The sequence below is a fragment of the Mustela putorius genome, unplaced genomic scaffold (assembly GCF_011764305.1).
Source record: "Mustela putorius furo isolate JIRA1106 unplaced genomic scaffold, ASM1176430v1.1 tig00003869_pilon_pilon_pilon, whole genome shotgun sequence".
In the NCBI taxonomy this organism is placed as follows: domain Eukaryota; kingdom Metazoa; phylum Chordata; class Mammalia; order Carnivora; family Mustelidae; genus Mustela; species Mustela putorius.
Genome location: NW_025422021.1, coordinates 10241888 through 10261067, shown reverse-complemented (window position 1 = coordinate 10261067; position 19180 = coordinate 10241888). Strand labels below are relative to the sequence as shown.

At 40.6% G+C, this 19180-nt stretch overlaps 1 protein-coding gene across 1 annotated transcript in view; it reads left to right on the top strand.

The window, feature by feature from the left end:
* The window catches only part of LOC101679032 (plasma membrane ascorbate-dependent reductase CYBRD1), a 35424-nt gene extending 17606 nt beyond the window's left edge, over positions 1 to 17818 (top strand). The window contains exons 3-4 of the mRNA XM_004744064.3: positions 13083 to 13237; positions 13764 to 17818. Coding sequence (XP_004744121.1) covers positions 13083 to 13237; positions 13764 to 14061 — 453 coding nt within the window. The 3' untranslated portion in view covers positions 14062 to 17818. The remainder of the gene's footprint in view (positions 1 to 13082; positions 13238 to 13763) is intronic.
* Positions 17819 to 19180: the final 1362 nt, after the last annotated feature.

The following is a 19180-nucleotide window of genomic DNA, read 5'->3' as shown; positions in this document are numbered from 1 at the left end:
AGAGAGAGAGAGGAGGAAGCAGGCTCCCCGCTGAGCAAAGAGCCCGATGCGGGACTCGATCCCAGGACCCTGAGATCATGACCTGAGCCGAAGGCAGCAGCTTAACCCACTGAGCCACCCAGGCGCCCCTGGAGAGAGGATCTTAAGCAGACTCTGTGCTGAGCACAGAGCTCAACATGGGGCTCAATCTCATGACCCTGAGATCGTGACCTGAGATCATGACCTGAGCCAAAACCAAGAATCTCTCAGCCAACTGTACCACCCAGACACCTCCCGCAATAAGGCATATCTTAAAATATGACCTCTTAGAAAAAGACCTCTTACCAGGTATCTGTCATTTTTCTTTTTAAAGAAAGGCTTTTAAAGACATAAAGCTTCTTGAATTTTAATTAAATAAAAGTGAATGTATGTATGGACTGTATTGATTATTTCAGTTTGCATTACCATTGAAGGACCCCAGGTCAGAACTATAGTATAGCCTATAAGTTTTAACATTCTTTTTATAACCAGCTTATGCTAACTAAGAAACTGTGGCCAGCTGACCATAGATAAGGGAGTCAACAAGCAGCACAACAGGATAACGAATAGCAAAAATCTGTGTTTAACCCAGCTGTTTCTGGCTTCTGTATAATAATGCTTCTAATGCTTTGCTAAGAAATGAAAAATTGCTTAAACCCTCGCTCGCTGTGTAATCAAATAAAGTTATACCCTTCCCCTGTTAAGAATTTCCCCTACTACTAAGTAAAATTGATAAGGGTTGTCTCCCGTACCAAGGCCGGAGACGTGCGGTTCAGCACGTACGCTAGCTGGAGACGTGCGGTTCAGCACGTATACAGATAATGGTTAGAAACGTGCAATTTGGGGCGCCTGGGTGGCTCAGTGGGTTAAGCCTCTACCTTCGGCTCGGGTCATGATCCCAGGGGCCTGGGATCGAGTCCCGCATGGGGCTCTCTGCTCAGCAGGGAGCCTGCTTCTCCTCATCTCTCTCTCTGTCTGTCTCTCTGCCTATTTGTGATCTCTCTCTCTGTCAAATAAATAAATAAAATCTTTAAAAAAAAAAAAAAAGAAACGTGCAATTCAACACGTACCCTCTACTGTACACTACCTGAACGGTGACTGGCCAGAATGTATGGTTGATTTTAAAGGATTGGCTACCTGTGTGTAGGCCTTACTGTAATGCTTTGAAATTACTGGCTAGAAAAGTGAGGGCTCTGATGTAATGGTCTGTAAAATTCTATATTAAGTCATTCCTGAAACAGATCGGGGCTCTCAGACACTGACCCATCCCTCATGGATTTCGTGGTCAAGTGTCCCTGGGAGTCTGAGCATGCCCGAATAAAATCCTCTTGCTTATTGCATCCAGTGGTCTGTGAGTGCGTCCTTGGGTGCGGGTCCCCTAGGGTCTTTCACTATGACTGGAGCTAGGGATCTGAGAATGAAAAGGGGCTAGACAGGATGGGAGCACAGAGAAAACCCTGGATCAGACACTATCTTACTGATAAGAAGGAAAAAGAAAAGTATCTCTAATTGGATACCTGAGTTTAGCTCAGACCTCCTGTCCTCAAGGTTGATTTTCCCTCCGTGTTTTCTCATCTGGGAGGCAGCTTCTTTTCTCCCCCAGCAGCTGGCGGATCCTCCCTGTTCAGAGAATAAGAGGCTAGAACAAAGGCCATTGAGATGCTGCCAGTTGCTTTAGGGCCCCCCTTGGCTTCCTGGTGTCTCTTCAGAACTTTCCTCAGCTCCGTGTTCTGCTCTCAGCTGTCCATTCCCCTCACTTTGTCTCCATTCCTCTGCACCACTTCAGAATGCCAAACACAGAAGCCAGAGCTCTGTGTGAAGCATTCTGCTTCTCTCTCCTGGTCCTTCTTGGGAGATGGCCTTTGCCGGGGCTGAGGAGGCAGGAGTTACACAACCAGTGGCAGAGCTGGGACTCATGCCCAAGTCCGCAGCCCTCCCCACGAGCACTTAGTTCTGCCCTTCCCATGATGTCCCCATGATCACTCAGCTAGCCTTCGAGCATTCTCATCTGGAGGGTGTATCTCTGAAGAATAGAATGGAAACCACCCCAAAGCTATGTAGCTTTTTCTTTCCTGTGAGAGAGTTCTGTGGTTCTGAGTGCAGTAATTAAATGGGACTAGATAAAATACCTTAATGGAGTCATGTGGTTGTATAAAGCTGTCCAGATAATTCAAGATTATCTCCCAATCATAAGATCCATAAACTAATTACATTTACAAAGTGTCTTTTGCCACGTAACATAACATATTCACAGCTTTCAGTGATTAGGGTGTAAATATCTTTGCATGTGTTGGGGGCAGCATGATTCAGCCTACCACAACTATGAATAAAAAAATAGAAGAAATTCTAAATGAAATGAAAAGCTGATTCTTTAAAAAAAATAGACAAACCATTGCAAACCTGATTGAGGAAAAACAAAATATACAAACTTCAGAATAAGAAAGAAATATAATCATAGTTACAAATAATATTTTGAAATTAGGACAGGTTATTAGATTTTTAATACACAGTAATATACTTAAAAATCTTAAAGAAGAAAGGACTATTTTCTTGCTAAATATAAACTACCAGATTTGATCCAAGAGGAATTAGAAAACATAAACTGGCTAATAATATTAGACAAAATTGGTAAGTTTTTTTGAAATCTATCACTCAAAAAAGGCATTGGGTCCTTACCGTTTTATACTTTTGAACTTCTAGGAACAGGTACTTTCAACTATTCCAGGACACCAAGAGAAAACAAATTTTCTTTGATATGACCCCATTGTGTGTTACATACCACACCCAAGATGGCGGCTCCAATGAGATACATCTTTCCTAACATCCAGCATCAAACACCAGCTGAAACTGTGAAACACTGAAGACATTTCTGTCAAATTGTCATTCAACTTTACCATGGAAATTTTAGCTACAAGATGAAGAAAAAATCAGTATAAATAATAGAGAATTATGACCTTTTTTTTTTTTTTTTGATTTGCGGATCATGTAACATATGTCTAGTAACCCAAGAGATGGCTAAAGTAATACGAGCATTTGGAAAGGTGGCTGGGTATAAGATAGTCATTCATAATTCATTAACTTTTGCCTAAACTGGAAATAGCCACTTAGAATAAGAAGTAGAATTCATTTAAAATGTAGATATAAAATTATAAAATACCTAGGGATAAATTGAACAATGGAGGGTATAAAATCTATATGTAGAATACGTAAAATACTACAAAATCTTATTGAGAAAACATGGTATAATTAGAGAGATACCATATTACTAAAAGAGAAAAATTAATATGGACATTATCTGTCCCTCTTCAATCATATTTATGTTTCATATCATTCTCATTTTAAGCCCAATGGGAGTCTTAAACTTGCAGAGCAAATACCAAGGATAATAAAAAAATTTTTGAAAAAGAAGTGAAGGGATACTTGCCTTATTCAAAACAAGTTATTAACACAGAGGTAAACAAAATATAGTCATGGAAAGACCAGAGAGAACAAAAATGGTCCAAGTATGTAGGAGAGCTTTTTTTTTTTAAATGACACTATAGTGTTTCAATTTAGTGGGAAAAAATGCTTATTTAATAAATGTTACCATCAGGGGCACCTGGGTGGCTCAATCCATTGGGCATCTGTCTGCCTTCCACTTGGGTCATGATCCTGGGCTCCTGGGATTGAGCCCGGCATTGGGCTTCCTGCTCAGCTGGCAGTCTGCATATCCCTCTCCCTCTGCACCCACCTTGTTCGTGTGCATGCGCACACACACTCACTCTCTCTCCCAAATAAATAATATCTTTTTTAAAAAAGTTATCATCATAATTGGTTATCCATTTGGGAGAAACCAAATAAATAAGCAAAACAACTCTGCATATAAAACAAAAGAAAATAGATTCTAGATAGATTAAAGTCCTAAATATTAAAAAAAAAAAAAAAAGCCAATGAAAAGAGAAGAAAAAAATTAAGAAGCATATAATCTGATTTTGGGGAGTCCATAAGGTTGATAAGAAATCCAGAAGTCGTAAAGGAAAAGAAAGACCTATTGGATTACATAAAATTTTTTAAAAATTATATGGGACGAAAGATATCAAGGTCAACAGAAACTGCACCAGGGGATATGAGGAATAATCAAGTCGTGTGTTAAGGGTTAATGCATTTAACATATAAAACAGTTTTCTCTTTTTGTTTTAAGATTTTATTTATTTGTCAGAGTGAAAGTGCACAAGCAGGGGGAGTGGCAGACAGAGGGAGAAACAGGCTCCCCGCTGAGCAGGGGCTGTAGGACCCCATTCCAGGACCCAGGGATCATGACCTGAGCTGAAGGCAGGCGCTTAACTGACCGAGCCACCCAGGTGCCCCTAATATATAAAACAACTCCCAAAAATTAGTGATAAAAAGGCAACCTCATAGAAGAATAAACAGGAAATTTGAATAGGCAGGTCAAAGAAGAAAAACTTAAATTACCAATAAGCATATTGGTAATATGCTTACCTCACTAAGGTAATATGCTAAGGTAATAAGCCAAGGTAATATGCTAAGGTAATATAATAAGGTAATATGCTAACCTCACTAAAAAGTTAGGAAAATGTAAGTGAGGACAATAAAATGGTCATTTTCCCCCACAAGATTATCACAACAACAGTGGTGATGTTCCTTGCTGCCAAGGGTGTGAGGTAAAGGGTGCTCTCTTCTGCTTTTCCACTGCTGGCAGGAAAATACATTGTTACCAAATTTTAGGGAAGTAGTTTGTTAAGAGCTACTATTTTTTTTTTTTAATTTGGTTACCCTTAACCTAACAATCCCACATTTGGAGAGAGTGGAAATTAAAAATACTATAACATAAGGGACTCTAAAAAGGATTTTTAGTGGGGCACTGTTTATGCAGGCAGGAAACAAGAAGCAACTGCAATCTCCATCAATAGGAATGGTTAAATAATCTGGGGTAAATCAGTGGTGGATATTATAAAGCTATTACAAGGAATGTAGCTCTGTCTACTGACCAAAGTAAAATCATCATACGTTCTTCAGTATAAAAAATACTGAAGAGGGATGCTTGGGTGGCTCAGTCACTTAAGCGGCTGCCTTCGGCTCAATACATGATCCCAGGATCTTGGGATCGAGTCCTGCATTGGGCTTCCTGCTCAGTGGGGAGTCTGCTTCTCCCTCTGCTTGCTGCTTCCCCTGCTTGTGCTCTCTCTCTCTCTGACAAATGAGTAAGTAAAATTAAAAAAAAAAAAAAATACTGAAGAGTAAAATGTATAGTAAAATGTCATTTAAAAAAAGACAAAAAAAGGAGGGGCACCTGGGTGGCTGGGTGGCTCAGTCAGTTAAGCATCTGCCCTTGGTTCAGGTCATGATCCTAGGTCCTGGGTTCAAGCCCCATGTCAGGCTCCCTGCTCTGCCTGAAGCTTGCTTATCCCTCTCCCTCTGCCCTTCCCCACTGCTCATGCTTGCTCGATGTCTCTCTCTCTCAAATAAATAAATAAAATCTTAAAAAAAAATAAAAATAAAGGAAAGAGAGAAAGAAAAAAAGCATATATGTGTTGATGTGTAAAGAAGGGTGTGGGAGAATATACCACACTACTACATTGTGGGAGTGGGTAGGATTGGTTGGGGGGGGTATTTTTAAATATGTCTTGTTTGACTTGTTTGAACATGTGGCTCTTTTGTTTTAAATATAAGTAAGTCATATGTTACATAAAAATCATATATACATAGTTTTTTTTTTAAGATTTTATTTATTTGAGAGAAAGGTAGAGCGCACAAGCTGGGGGAGGGGCAGAGGGAGAGAGAGAAGCAGACACCCTACTTCTGCTCAGTGAGCCAGACTCGGGGCTCGATCCCAGAATCCTGGGATCATGACCTGAGCCCAAGGCAGATATCTAACTGACTGAGCCACCCAGGCGCGCCCCTGCGTAGTTTCTAAAACTAAACAAGCAAATGGGTGCCCCTTACCACAGTTGTGAGTACTCACATTGTGCTTGGTGCCTGTGGTTGAGGTGAACATGTCCTGTCAGGGAAAGAGGACTCCATTCCAGCTTTACTGCTTTGTTGCATGACGACTGTTTTCAAGTTATTTGCATTGCTTCTCCATGGAAGTGACAGAATCGATCACCCAGGTGTGCTCAGGAAATGATTACATTGAAGAATATTTCCTTTCCCAGAGGAAAGAAACCAATTGTCAACTTGCTTTCTTCACTTCAAGCTCCCTCCTTACTATGATTTACAAAGATTCCTGCCTGCATAGTCTTAGTTGTAAAAATTGATGAGCCACAAAAATACGCTTCACCTGAGATCTGCTTCTGTCAGATTTCTGAAGTCAAAAGTACAAAAGGGAAGCAGTATCTCTGTCTGAACCAAGATGAGTTCTAGGCAGAGGTTTTTGGAGCTGCCACTTGTAGGTGGAGAACAGGAAGCCCCAGTTTCCTGGAGCAGCAGCAGCTGCAGTCTTTCTGCCGGCTTCCCTGGCCCCCGCAGCCTGCACTAAAGTCCCAGAGTTTAACTGTGTGTGGACCATTCACCGAGTTTGAGGTTGGTTTGCACTCCCTGCCCCCACCAAAGAACACTTCAGGAAGCAGTCCTACTACAGAGTATGAAGAGCGCAGAAGAGATGGTCAAGTTCAGATCCTCTTACCTTAGTGCTTAAGGTTGGCTTAGCTTCCCTGTCCGGATTTATCCACCAAGTGAAGCCAGTGTCAGGTGATTTCAGCAAGTAAAGGAAAGAAGGAGGCAAGGAACAAAGGCCACAACCAGAAAAGGCTGAAAGGTCTTCCTCCTTCCTCAAGTTTCGCTATGGATTATAAAGCGTTTCAAGTGTAGAATTCTTTTCAATTTGTGACATCTAGCCTCTCGGGCATTTTTTAAAAATAACAAACTATCAGAGGTCCAAACTGTACTCTGACTGGGCTGTGTTGTTGCATATCTGACCTCTGCTCCCCTCAGCCTGTTGCCGGGGTGGAAATAGGTGGATCCTACGATCCTTGACCTACCCCCAAAAAGAGAGGGCCCATCTTTCCTGAGTCCATAGATTAAATTCCATAAAAATGTGTTTGGGTCTACTTGTCTGTTAGATGTTTTCTAGAGTGAGGACTTGGGCCCAGGGTTGGACCAGCCTGGATCATCTAATCTGCCCCCTGCCCAATCCCACAGCCCTGCCAAGCAGAGATCCTTTGTTTACCCTTTCGAGGAAGAAATTAAGCTGAAGTTTCTTTATGAGAGTCTTCTCCCAGATTTTGCTAACACATATTTTCTTAAGATTTTATTTATTTATTTGACAGAGATCACAAGTAGGCAGAGAGGCAGGCAGAGAGAGAGGGGGAAGCTGGCTCCCCACTGAACAGAGAGCCTGATGCAGGTCTTGATCCCAGAACACTGGGATCATAACCTGAGTTGAAGGCAGAGGTTTTAACCCACTGAGCCACCCAGGCGCCCCCGAAGAGGGCATTTTAAATTTTATTTCTGCTATAGATCTTAGGCACCTTTGTGGTTAAGAACATATATTTTGTATCAACGAAATTTTGTTCAGGAGTCCATCCACTTATTCAACAAAGCTAAATTACCTACTATTAGATTCCTTGCTAGGCTGTAGGGTATGTGTTGTTCCACAAGACAAGCATGGATACAAAGAAACATGCTTTCTGTCCTCATGCAACTTGCAAGGGAGACTGGTCTTTCCCTATTTGGTAGATAAGGTGGGTACGGAGTATTCTGGGCAAGCCCTCATATGGTATAGGAATTAAAGGAAATCAAACTAAAACCTGAAGTCATGAGGTTGGTGGTGAAAAGGACATATTAGAGGGAGATGGGACAGTATGTGGGTAAAAGTTTGTTTTGTTTGAGGAACAAGGAGGTCAGACTTCCTGGAGTGGAGTATGGTAGATGAATTGGAGGCTGATTACTCATGTTTCTCTTCTCAGAAATACCTGTTTGTATCTTTTGTCCATTTGAAAAACAAGGGTTTCTTTTGTCTTTTCCTTGAAGATATGTAGGAGTTCTGTGTCAGATTCCTTTTCATTCCTTTCAGGTAGATAGACTAGCTTGAAAGTATTTACAGAGTTTCAAATGAGAAAGGATGGTGGCCTGAAATGTAGCAGCAGCAGTGACCAAAGTGGATAATTTCAAAAGATAGTTCAAAGGTGAAATTAACGAGATTTGGAAAGTCAGCATAAGTATGGGATGAAAGTCACTTGCAGGCTTAAGCAAGTAGGGGATGAGAAAGGGAACATTAGAGGGGAAGCAGAGGGCTTGAGGAGTGTCAGATGCTCTAAAAAGTCAACGAAAATAAGGTCTGAAAACTGTTCTTTGGGTTGAGTGACCTGGAAGTCGCTGATCACTCTGGAAAGCAATTTTCTTGGAGGACAGAATCCAGATTTCAGTGGATTGAAGAAGGGTGGAAGGTGAAAAATAGGCAACTCAGGAGGTTTGGCTAAGAAGGCAAGGAGCGAGAGGATGGCAACTGGAAAAGGAAGGATGAAAATCAAGGCAGGTGTTTGGTTGTTTTTCTTTTTTTCTTTTTCTTTTTCTTTTTTTTTTTTTTTTTTGTGAGAAGCTCCGGTGTGTCAAAATGCTCCCAGGATGGCCCCAGTAGAGAAGGAGAGGTTGTAAATGCTAGAGTGAATCTATAGCTATTTCTTCAGGAAGCAGGTTGCCAAGCCCAGCTGGAAAACTGAATAGCGACCGTATTATAATTGAAGAAAGTAGGAACTGTTGGCTTGGGGTGCTTTTTTGGTTTGTTTGATTTGGTGGCAGAAGAGTGAGACTCTGTTTTTCCCATGAGATGGTAATAAAATCATCTGCTGATAGAAGGCACACAGGACAGCGAATAGTTTGAGGAAGAAGGAACTTGGAGGACGAGCTGAGAAATCGGACCATTGAAGGATTGTTGAGCAGTGTCAAAGTGCTCATAGCTGTGAGGATCATAACCATGATTTTTAGTGATGTCATTCGCTGTGTGATTTACTTCAGTAGTACCTAGCAGACCAGAGATAGTCCTGGAGATGGCTGAGCCAGTGCTGGGCTATCTATCACCATGTGCTCGTGATGCCGGGCAGTGCAGCAAGAAGATGTGGGATACTGACAAGTGTCGTCTCTCTTTATAAAAAAACTGTGGACATATTTTAGTTGGTGCTGACTATATTTTTTAATCGCTGGAAGAAACATGCTTTCATATTTGAAGAATGCAACTTGGAAATGGCCCAAGACAGAGCTTCTCAAAGTTGTGGTCCCTAGAACAGCATCATTAACATCACCGGGGGAAATAGAAATACAGATTCTGAAGTTCCACTCCAGACCTGGTGAATCAGAGACTCTAGGGATGGGACCCAGGAATATGTGCTTTCGATCCAGGAATGATTGAGTACATAAATAGAGAAACGGAGAGGACCTCCATCTGTCAATCACGTGATTGCTCATTAACTCCACTTCTATAGTTAAAAGAAAAAGGAAATCATACCGAATACAGAAGTGAGCTAGGCAGATATTTCCTGGTTTCATTAATGATGTTTGCAAATAAAAGCTCTTGTTAGGGGCACCTGGGTGGCTCAGTGGGTTGGACCTCTGCCTTCAGCTCGGGTCATGATCCCAGGGTCCTAAGATCGAGCCCCGCATGGGACTCTCTGCTCAGCGGGGAGCCTGCTTCCCCTGCTCTGCCTGCCTGCCTGCCTCTCTGCCTACTTCTGCCTAACTTGTGATTTCTCTTTCTGTCAAATAAATAAATAAATAAATAATCTTTAAAAAAAAAAAAAGCTCTTGTTAGCTCTCAAAGTTCACATGTATCTTTTTTTAAAAACTCATTTGTTTCATACATGAGATAAAACTGGAGTAGCAAAATACATTTTTGAGTGGATAATAATAATTAACTGAGAAAGCCTAGGTATTTGGTATAGGAACTTTAAAAGTAAACTTTTATTGTCTATTTCTAATTATAAAAGGAATATATATTAACTTTAAAATTTATAAAATATAGGAAAAAAAGAACCAAAGTCATTGATAATGCCACAATCTAGAGATACCGTTATATTTTGGCTTATTTCCTTTAGGAAATTAGGGTCATACTACACTTTCACTTTAATATCTAAATAATAATTTTTTAATGAGATTTTATTCTTCTTTAGCTCTCTTAAGAACTCCATGTGGGGTGCCTGGGTGGCTCAATGGGTTAAGCCGCTGCTTCGGCTCAGGTCATGATCTCAGGGTCCTGGGATCAAGTCCCGCATTGGGCTCTCTGCTCAGCAGGGAGCCTGCTTCCTCCTCCTCTCTCTCTCTCTCTGCCTGCCTCTCTCCCTACTTGTGATCTCTCTCTGTCAAATAAAAGAAAGAAAGAAAGAACTCCAATGTGGTGCAGAACAGTTTTTGCAGGGTGATGGTTTCTAAACCCTGGAGCACTTTGTTTGCCCATAGTTGGCTCTTAATACGTGTTTGAGACTGAAGGTAATGGAAGATTCCACCGCCTTCACTGTTAGGGATTTTCCAGACTGCAGTTAACCCATATTTCTGAACCAATGTAAGTAAATCAAAAGCAGTGATCTTCAGACTTTCACATGTATTAGGAATCGCCTGGGCATTCTGTTAAAATGCAGATTGCTGAGCCCAACTCCCAGGAGTTCTTATTTAGCAGCTCTGGATGTTTCCCAAGTATCTCTTTTTAAAAAAAGGCACAAGCATTTCTGATTCAGGTCTTCAAGAACCACTGACTTAAAAGGACAGAGGGATTTTCTTTCAGTCCGCTGGGTTTCAAGCTAGATGGTAAGACAAAAAGGAAATAAAGAATGATTATTCTAAATTATAAGCTTTTATAAGTTATTATAAACATGCATCATTTGGAACACTTTTAATCAAAGTGAAGCATTCTGCAAATTTTCCCCTTTCCTCTTAAAAACAATTTTCTTGGGGCACCTGGGTGGCTCAGTCGTTAAGCATCTGCCTTTGGCTCAGGTCATGATCCCAGGGTCCTGTGATGGAGCCCCACATCAGGCTCCCTGCTCAGCAGGAAGCCTTCTTCTCCCTCTCCAACATCCCCACTCATGTTCCCTCTCTCCCTGTGTCTCTCTCTGTCAAATAAATAAATAAAATAAAATAAATAAATAAAATCTTTAAAAAAAAAAAAAAAAAAGTAGGGTGCCTGGGTGGCTCAGTTGGTTAAGCAACTGCCTTCGGCTCAGGTCACGGTCCTGGAGTCCCAGGATCGAGTCCCGCACCAGGCTCCCAGCTCCATGGGGAGTCTGCTTCTCCCTCTGACCTTCTCGCCTCATGCTCTCTCTCACTGTCTCTCTCTCAAATAAATAAATAAAATCTTCAAAAAAAAAGTAATTTTCTTTTGCCTATATATATATATTTTTTTTTTTTTTTAATGATGAAAGTAACATTTAAAGGGCGTTAAATCCCCTGGGGTCCTATAAGCCTATTTCTGGCACCTCACTGTCTTCGATCATTGAGCCCTACAGGATTATAAGAGGTACACATGGTAAGTCCTGAAAGAAAGAAGAGAGTATACAGTCTTAGGAATGAAGAGTCAGGAGAACAGGAATGTGGAAATACATATTCCGAAGCACAGAAAAGGTGTGGTGACTTTACTCACACAAGTGTAGGTGCACTAAATCCTTGGTGGCCACTTACCTGAGCTCCCTTTTCATAGAGAAGGCACAACCTGTACATCAGGATGCTTGCCCTTTGATACTAATACAATCACTAAACTTCACTGAAGGAGAATTAGCAGCATTCTGAACCGCCAGGGGGGACCCTCTGTACCATTTTTCATACAGCGAGGCATTTGTGGCCTTAAGTGGACAACAACATAGGCACAACCAGCCTATCGCATGCATTTTTTAACTTCCATTCATTACCATGTCCCAGAAGCTGATTCTCAATGTGTTTTAGGGTCTCAGACCCCTTCTGCCTTTATTCTTCTGGTGTGCCTCCCGCATTAGTCCTTTGATCTGAGGAAAGATGAACAGTGATGTTCAAAACAGTGTTTTCTCAGGGTGGTAGGTCCAAAGTAGGCACCTGAAAAAAATGCCCCTTTAAATTCAGTGGTCATCTTCATCGATGACTCAGTGGTCATCTTCATTCTCCTGAGAAGAGGAGAATAGTTAATCATTGATCTGGGCAACAAAACAAAACAAACTGCAAGTGTCACCTGACTATATTTCCTTAAGAATCTTGACATTCTCTGCAGAGAAACATCCTACTAGGGCTTTAATTGTCAAGCAAATGGACTCTGCAGGATTCATTTTTTCCTCCTAAAACAAAATTTTCAACTTCTCGGCACATACTGTTTTAGGCTGAACTGAATGTGTCCTATTGTATCTGCTTTTAGTGACTTGAAAATCTTTTATTTCCTCTTCTACTTGGCATCCATAAGCAAATAGATAAAAACAAACAAGAAGATACCAGAATGTTCACTGTAACTTTGTTAATGATCAGAAAAAAATAGAAACAGGAACATTCATAGAGAGAGAATTGAGTAAATTACTAGAAGAGTAGCCATGAAAAAGAATAAACCAGATGCACATGAGCTGTCATGAAAAGATCTCCAAGGTATACTATTAAGGGAAAAAAGCAAGATGCAGAACAAGTATGTAGAGTAACATGCCATTTATACTTTTTTTTTTTTAAAAGTTTTTATATATTTATTTGACAGGCAGGCATCACAAGTGGGCAGAGAGGCAGGCGGGGAGAGAAAGGAAGGGAAGCAGGCTCCCTGCTGAGCAGAGAGCCCAATGTGGGGCTCGATCCCAGGACTCTGGGACCAGGGGACCTGAGCCAAAGGCAGAGGCTTTAACCCAATGAGCCATCCAACTGCCCCGCCATTTATACTTAAAAAAAAATCTCTCTCTGTCTTTACACACACACACAAGCTTGTACAGGCATAAATATTTTCTGGAAGGGTTCTTGAGAAAGTGGTAAGAGGTGTTGCCTTTGAGTGGTGGAACTAGAGCGTGGAGATATACCTTTCATCTTATGCCCTTGGCTCTGTAGGAAGGTTCTTCCTTTTACACATAATTGCTTTTACAGTAATAATTTTAAAATTCATTAAAACATAGAATTAAATGATAACCTTTGTACTTGTTGATGTTCAGCTTCTCCTAGGGGTTTTCATCTTTCTGCTTCCTTGGGCTCCGCTTTCCCTCCGAGCACTTGTCATGCCCATGCATGTCTACTCTGGGCTCCTCATCTTTGGAACGGTGATTGCCGCAGTGCTTATGGGAGTGACTGAGAAACTGTTCTTTGCCCTGTAAGTTGCATAGTTCTCCTAATTATATTATTTGAGCTATAAAATGTTAAATACTTGTTCCTTGGAAAAGCATAATTTAAAGTAACAAAATTTTTAAAATTAAAATGTATTACGCATGTGGTATAGCATTAATAATGCTTGGAAGAAGGACCAAAAAGTCCAAAAAACTGTATCACTCTTACAAAACAACTACTGAAGTTAGGCATGCCCTTTTAATCTTTTTGATGTACATGTTTTTAAATTCATTGTGATTTATGGTATACATACATTTTTATATCATGCTTTTTCCAATTTTTAAGTGCTCTAGGTGTTCCAGGTTGCTATAGTATTTTCACACTTACCATTTTTAACAGTTACATGCTATTTCAATTGAGTTATTTTGGCACAACTTAAATTTCTCCTTAATGTCAAACTTTAAGGGAATTTATAAGGGGTACCACTGTGCATTTTTAAGCAGATAAATTCAAGACTGACATGTGGCTGGATCGCCCTATTTGTAATTGGACACACTCTCTCTTTTTTGTAGGAATAGTTCTGGATACAATAAGTTCCCACCAGAAGGTGTTTTCACAAATACCCTCGGCCTCCTGATGGTGCTCTATGGGGCGCTCATTTTTTGGATAGTCACCAGACCGCAATGGCAACGTCCTAAAGAACCAAATTCTGTCCTGCTTCAGCCAAACGGAGGCGCTCAAGAGGGAGCGGGAGGCTTAACCGTCAACTTCAGCAATGTGGACGCACCAGATTCAAAATTAAACCACGAAGCCTCAGCAAAGAAAAGAAACTTCACTGCTGATGAGGTCGGCCAGAGATCCACCATGTAAAATGTTGTAGAGATGTGGCCCAATAACTTCACTTTGAAAAACCAGCCTTCCAGTTTAACTTCTCCTGGTTAGCCCCAAGATGATTGAGCTGTGCAGTCGATATTTATTTTAATCATAAAGTAGGATTCCTTGAAAGAGTTTGTATGGATTGAGGCCTATGATCTTACCTGAATTGGAAAGGAGACGATCTGTGTAAATAGTAGAAGATATAAATGGTGGTTATGTTACTTCTTTCTTATCATGGACCAAAATATTTAGCACAGTGCCTTACATAGAACAGATCATTAAAAGGTGTCTCTCCAAAACAAACAAACAAAAAACTTAAAAAAACCAAAATCAAAATCAAAAATATGTCTCTCAGTTGGTAAATGCCATCAGTTGGCATCATCTCTGGTCTCTTGTCATGAAGTCATTTCCTGTTAATTCCAGGAATCCAATCCTAATGTTTTAGAATCAGATCTGGGGCAGGGTTTATGCTACACAGATAAGGAGTAGAGTGCAGAAAAATTCAGGAAAGTGACTGGTTCCCTTCTCCCAGTGACTGTCCCCTGCTATCTATCCCCCTCACTCATTTGAGCTCAGATTGGCCCTGGAGACCAGGGTTTGTATTAGAGAATTTTGGAGTGATGACTGAGCCAAAGGTAGCTAAAGAAATCTTCTCTTGTCAGACCTGGAAGTTTTTTCCAAAACTCCACTTCATCCCAAAGTTTCCTTGGGGTTTGGTGTACTTTCTAACCCAGATTCCAAAACCTAATTAGTAGGGACCATGCCTGAAAGTGTATGTAGCATAAACTGTTCTCCACACCTCAAAGGGCACTTTTTCCCAAGTTTCTGGTTTTTTTGTTTTTATTAAAGGTTTTATTTATTTACTTATTTGACACAGAGATATCACAAGTAGGCAGAGAGACAGGTAGAGAGAGAGGGAAGCAGGCTCCCTGCTGAGCCCAATGCGGGGGCTCGATCCCAGGACCCTGAGACCATGACCTGAGCTGAAGGCAAAGGCTTAGCCCAAGTTGTTTTTTATTTTAAAAAGTACTTACGTGGCACTGACTACATGCCAGACACTCTTCTTAGTACTTTATAAATATTAACTTGTTCAATCCTCAAACTTTATACTATCATTATCACTATTTTACCACTGGGAGATCTGGAGGTGAGAAAGGTTAGTAACTCTCCCCAAGGTCATACAGCTCATTGGTAGCAGAACTAAGATTTGACTCGTGGCTGTGACTCCTCAGTCTGTGACCCTAACCACTTCACTCTGCTACATTTTCTGTTTGATACTAGTTTGTGCCTACTCTGATTCACTCCTGGATAAACCCTAGTTGCTGGAGTGTAGTGGTGTTGTTAAAGTGTACCTTCTGTCTCTCTCTTCCAAGGCAGATTCCTCAAACAACCAAGAAAAGAGTTCCACCCGTACCTTGAAATAGATCATGGCACCCCACCATTGCTGACCAGCCGTGGCCCACCCGGAGGCCCCTTTGATCTTAAAATTGTGTCTTGGTAACAAAGAAATGTTTGGGCAAAAACAGCTGTAACTTTCAAGATTAATCAATCACAATTTTTGTTCTTCAGCATCTTAGCTGCTGAATAACTTTGGGTTTGGGGATTAGAGAGACTCACCTCATGGTCTGCCCTTCCCAGTGGCAACAGCTAAGGTCCTTCCTGACTGGTGGAGTTTTAGGAGACATCTGGAGCTTTGGGTTCTCAGTATGAACTGAGACTCAGAGGTGACCTCATTCAAGCGTGGAGACCGCTGTCTAGACTCGGGGCCGACTTAAATTAAAACCTAGAGTTGGAGCACCTGGGTGGCTCACTCAGTTGAGCGTCTGACTCTTGGTTTCCACTCAGGTTGTGATCTCATGGGTCATGGAATGGAGGACCCCCTTGGGCTCCGTACTCAACAGGGAGTCTGCATGAAGATTCTCTCCCTCCGCCCCTCCCCCAGCTCACGTGTATGTACCTGGGCGTGCTCTCTCTCTAAGATAAATACATAAATCTTAAAAAACAACCCCTGCCCCCCGCAAAGTAGTACCTATGCTGAACTGATGCTTTTTATTTGGGTTTTTTGTTTGTTTCCCTGTGATTTTAAACTGGATCATTTTAATGTAGGTAAAAACGTTACAGTTTACACCAAACACATTTAACCTTTTTGGTGCTTAGTGGAGTTCCTTTTAAGTGAAGTGGTAATTACCTCCATAGACTGAATATGAGCTTCACTCCATCCTATCGGTTAAACTTGACGGCTAACCATTGAAGATTTCCTTGCCAAAATACTCTTTTCTTCCTATTTAATTCTATTTCCAAAATTGGTAATGGTGTCGTAAGTATGCCCAGTGCCCAGCCCAGTACCTGGCATGTAGTAGGCACAATTCAATATGGGTAGATGATGCTTCAATTTTGGTGTCAGTTGGAAGTAATAATTGCACTGTCATACACAAACATATTTTTAATAAATGGATGTTTCTTTATGTAAAGGTGCCCCAAATTCCAGGAATTTTTGGAAGGGGAAGGGGTCAGTGACAGTATCAATGATTGAAGCCAAGGAAGCGTTACTAGTGAAGAGTTAATTATGGTTTTGGCATGAGAATATTCTATTCCATTGCAAAGTATTCAAGCACCCATCATCTCAGCCCTTTCTTTTCTCTCTCTTGTGGGCTAATGGGAGAGCAATCTTACGGATATTATAGGAACTTCTTTCTTTCTCAACCTTTATGAAAACAATGCATAGTAAAATATATCTAGAAAACCTTTCCGAGACTCTTCTTTTAATGGGCTTTTTATTCTAATGGTAATTGTACCTTTATCTTTCAAAAGCTGGTATTTCCTACCTAAAGCCATCTCTCCCCAAAATATCTCATTAAAAAGTCCACAAAAAGAAAGAAGGGAGAAGAAAGCCTTAGGTATCATTTCCAAAACAGTGATTGAAATCTTCCCAAGTAATTATAGCTTTTATCATCAGGAGAGGTAGTCTGGCTTGGTTTACCCCATAATCTAATTTCTGGGGTTGGGGGTAGGGGGGAGCTTTATTTTAACACTCATCTAAAGCAACACTAAAGCCTTTTCTCTGGAAGGATTTATTGAGAAACTCAAATGAATATGCTTTTTGAATTAATGTTCTCAAAGGCGTACAGTTTCCTGTGCTTCTATGTCAGACTGAATTCACCCTCCAGAAACTCTCCTTCCCTTGCCTCGTGTGGTTTCATGTAAGCCGCTAGTTCGAAACAGCATCTCAGACCTTACAATCAAATGACAAAGAAGGCAATTGGACTTTCTCAGGAATACTGACAAGTGGTTTCTGTTTTCTAAAGGACGAATTAAAGAGATGTCTTGTTTTTAATTAGGCTCTTTTCCCTGCTGAGTTGAAAATTGCAGTACCATACCGATTGACCACAACTGCCAGATCTAAAAGCTCAAAGAAAGGAGTAAAGTGTTATGCTAATTTTATTGCCGTGTGATAGAATTTTTTATCTTGTTACGCCCTTTCTTAGAGAACTCTGACAGAACACTGTAACTGCTATGTCTCTGAGCTGCACATAAGGAAAGTACAGTGTAAAAAAAAAAAAAAAAACCTATTATTTTTTATCCCTTAGGAGATACCTGAAAACTGAAGTGGAAAATATTAGTGTTTTAATTTTGCCTTCTTCTGGAAAAATACGAAGTAGCCCAAATATTTTATAATTTTGTAGAAAAAAAATACACATCTATTTTTTCTTGACTTTTTTTTATATAGTAATAAAAGTTATTTGGGAAGCTATTTGTGTGTGTTAACCATTTGTCCCACGGCAAGGTGTACTTTCTTCTTCGGCAAGTTTCTGTCCCATGTGTTTTGTTTTGGGGGGGAAATTCTTTTTTTAAGTTTCTTTATTGAAAATGCTGTCAGATTTATTTTTTTTTAAGATTTTATTTATTCATTTGACAGAGAGAGAGAGAGAGAGACGGCGATAGAGGGAACATAAGCAGGGGTGTGGGAGAGGGAGAAGCAGAATCCCCGCTGAGCAGGGAGACCAATGCAGGGCTCCATTCCAGTACCCTGGGATCATGACCAGAACCAGAGGCAGATGCTTGATGACTGGGCCACCCAGGCATCCTGCAGTCAGATTTTTTCAAATGTACGCTGAGTACCATACTTTTTCCATTGCTGGAAGGATGAGAGGATTGTTTCAAAACTGCCAAGGTATCCTCCTCTGTGTGGGAGCGGAACTGGAGCCACAGTCCAGGGCAAAAGGGAGCCGTAGGTTTATGCAGCCAAAGCAGATACGGTTTAAGTTGGAAAAGCATGGAAGGAGGGCCCTATTAAGAGAGCCGATTATTACAGAACTCTGTGCTTACAGTCACTCATCCTTGAGAAAGTACATAACTCATTATGGATGAATTATTAGATTTTTTTTTTCCCAAATAAAAAAGGATTAGTCCCATCTAAGTAGTGCCGATGCTCCTTGCATCCTAATTTTAACTGCTCATATAGCTTTTTTTTCACCTACTTTTTTTTTCTTTCCTGAGAAATGTCAATGGCATTTTATATTGTATACCCATCATAACACCATAATATTACATATACTATTATGCAATACAGCAATAATATTGGGTGTGAACTAATTTTTATGTTACATCATATTTTGTCTTTGATTTATATTATTAACTTCAGGGGTGCTGTATTTTATTTCAAATTGACTTTAATAGACAAGTACTTTTGATACTTTATAAACACTTGGCTCAAACACAGTAACATGTAATTTTACATATGTTAGCTCATTTAATTTAATTTGCAGTTGTACTGGACAATTACTGAACAATTGTCCACCATGCCCAGCCTTCCCAACACAGCTCTGCTTTACTGACTATGAGGTGATAGATAACCTGTTTCCTTAGCTGCAGCTAATTGGTACCACTTGAATGTCGCCTCTCCAGAACTGGCCAACGCACTGTGAAGTAGCCTGGTACGAAACGAAAATGTCCTCTTTCATTTAATTTCAGATTGAGGAATGAGCATTTCAGAGGATTTTGGTTCTCTCCCTTCTAGGAATTTGAATAGGGAAATATTTCAAGAGTAAGTCAGGGAGAACAGAAGTGAAATGAATACCTAGAGACAGGAGCCCTGAGGAGATCTAGACCAGGG